Raw genomic sequence first — 1,814 nt, forward strand, 5'->3', positions numbered from 1 at the left:
ACACAGTGCCCGCGCCTGGCTCTCACTGCGGGATCGTGAGCTTGAACTCCACCTTCCCTTCGTAGGGGTCGTGGGGGTTGTCGAAGGTCACGCGGTCCGCGATGACCTTGCACACGACCTTGACGTCCGTGTCCGTGGGGATGTTGAGCAGCTTCGCGGCCACCAGGGGGTTGCTGTAGTGGGGCTGGGGGAGGCAAGGGGCTTCAGGAGCCTGGCGCTTCGTGTCCGGCCTCTGGCAGGACTGCAGGGCCCCCACGGGCCCTGGAACCCGCTGGACAACCGGAGGTCGGGTGGGCAGGGAAGGCCGCCCGGCGCTACACACCCCTGCCGGCGTCCGAGGAAGGTGGGCACAGCCGCAGGGTCAGGTGGGGCGGGGTGGGGCGTGGGCGGGAGGTGTCAGGGTCAGGCTTGAGGTGGCACGTCACACGTGTGTGTCCAGGGGGCCAGCGGGCCGGTTTGGGGAACACCCGGCCCCTGAGCTGGTCAGCACCACCTGTGTCTTGCCTCATTCCGTCTGCGTCTGTACAGACGGGCTGGCGTGCCTTTGGGTCGGTCTGGACCGACGGAGGCCGCCCCCGGGGCAGGGGGAGGCGGAGGGAACCCACCTGAGCTTTCTTCCCGTAGTAGGGGAAGTAGTGTCGGCTGAAGGTGCCGTTGGCCGGGTAGTACTCCACCTGCAGCGGCTGGACATCCTTGCGGGGCGGGCCCTGGGGAGACACGCCCCCGCCGGGCAGCCGTCGGGTGTGTGCGTGTGTGCCAGCTTGCGTGTGTCTCTGCGTGTGTGCGCGTGGTGTGCGTGTTCCTGCACGCTTCCTAGAGGCCCAACGCCTGTGTCAGACGGGAGCCGGCGTGTGCCCGTGGGTGTGGGCTTGCGTCTGTGCTGGCGTGTCTGCGTGTGTGTGTGTCTGTGTTGCTTGTGTAAGCACAGTGCTGCACCATCACCACTAGGTGTCTCTCTGCCATCGGCGCTGAGATCCCGCTCGCGACGGCTAGAGCGCCTGCAGAGGCTTCGGCGGCCCCTCCCGCGTGTCCTTCCCCCAGTGTGGAGTCTGCCAGGACACGCGTGGCAGGGCTTTGAGTCCGCGGGGCGTCTGGGCCGAAGGCTGGTGAGCCCAGAGTGGGCTTGCCCCGGGCGGCGCGGGCATGCCTTCCAGGATCCGTGCAGACTGTTTCGCAAGCTCGTGTCCTCCCGTGGTGGGAACCAGAGAGGGCGTGCGGGAGGCCCTGGCGTATCGGAGAGCGGGTGAGGGGGGCCGGGGGGCTTTGGCATCTGTGAGGCTCTCGTGGCCAGGATGTGTGAAGACGGAAAGCCACTCCCTGCAGCCCCCGGGGACGGTGTGCTTGGGACAGGCTTGGCTTTTAAAGTCGACTTCAGCAGCAGTTTTGGGAAAGACTGAATTAGCTCGAGGTTAAGGCCAACCCTCAGGAGTCCGTGAGCTAGGCGTGATTAAACAACAGAGGCTGCTGTGGTCGGGAATGTTTTGGCAAAGGGCAGATAAGGAGAACAGAGATTAAAAGCGCGGGATGGCTGCGTGGCGGGGTGGAAGTGGCGGGCTTCGCCAGATCGCCCAGGCCCGTGGGGTGCGTTGGCGCTCGGCGGCCCAGACGCCCCGAGAGGCCAAAGACAGCCGCAGGCAGGGTGCAGGCGTTCCCCCCCCCCGGCCTCGTCCCGGCGGGGGCTCCCGCGGGCTGCGGCTCCCAGGTCACCAGCATCCCTGGTCCCCAGACGGGAAGCTCCCAGCGCCTCCCGCGAGCCCAGAACAGACGGCCCTCTCCAGATGGCCGCCGCGTCTCCACCCACCTGGAAGGAGCAG

The 1,814-nt window shown here is 67.4% G+C and overlaps 1 protein-coding gene across 1 annotated transcript in view; it reads right to left on the bottom strand.

Annotated features, from left to right (window-relative positions):
- Window positions 1-22: 22 nt before the first annotated feature.
- The window catches only part of ATP4B (ATPase H+/K+ transporting beta subunit), a 4,795-nt gene continuing 3,003 nt past the window's right edge, over window positions 23-1,814 (bottom strand). Inside the window, exons 3-4 of the mRNA XM_021717599.1 lie at window positions 606-707; window positions 23-184 (exon numbers count right to left, since the gene is read on the bottom strand). Coding sequence (XP_021573274.1) covers window positions 23-184; window positions 606-707 — 264 coding nt within the window. The remainder of the gene's footprint in view (window positions 185-605; window positions 708-1,814) is intronic.

This window comes from Carlito syrichta, unplaced genomic scaffold (assembly GCF_000164805.1).
Source record: "Carlito syrichta isolate Samal-C Ts95f unplaced genomic scaffold, Tarsius_syrichta-2.0.1 Scaffold109674, whole genome shotgun sequence".
Lineage (NCBI taxonomy): Eukaryota > Metazoa > Chordata > Mammalia > Primates > Tarsiidae > Carlito > Carlito syrichta.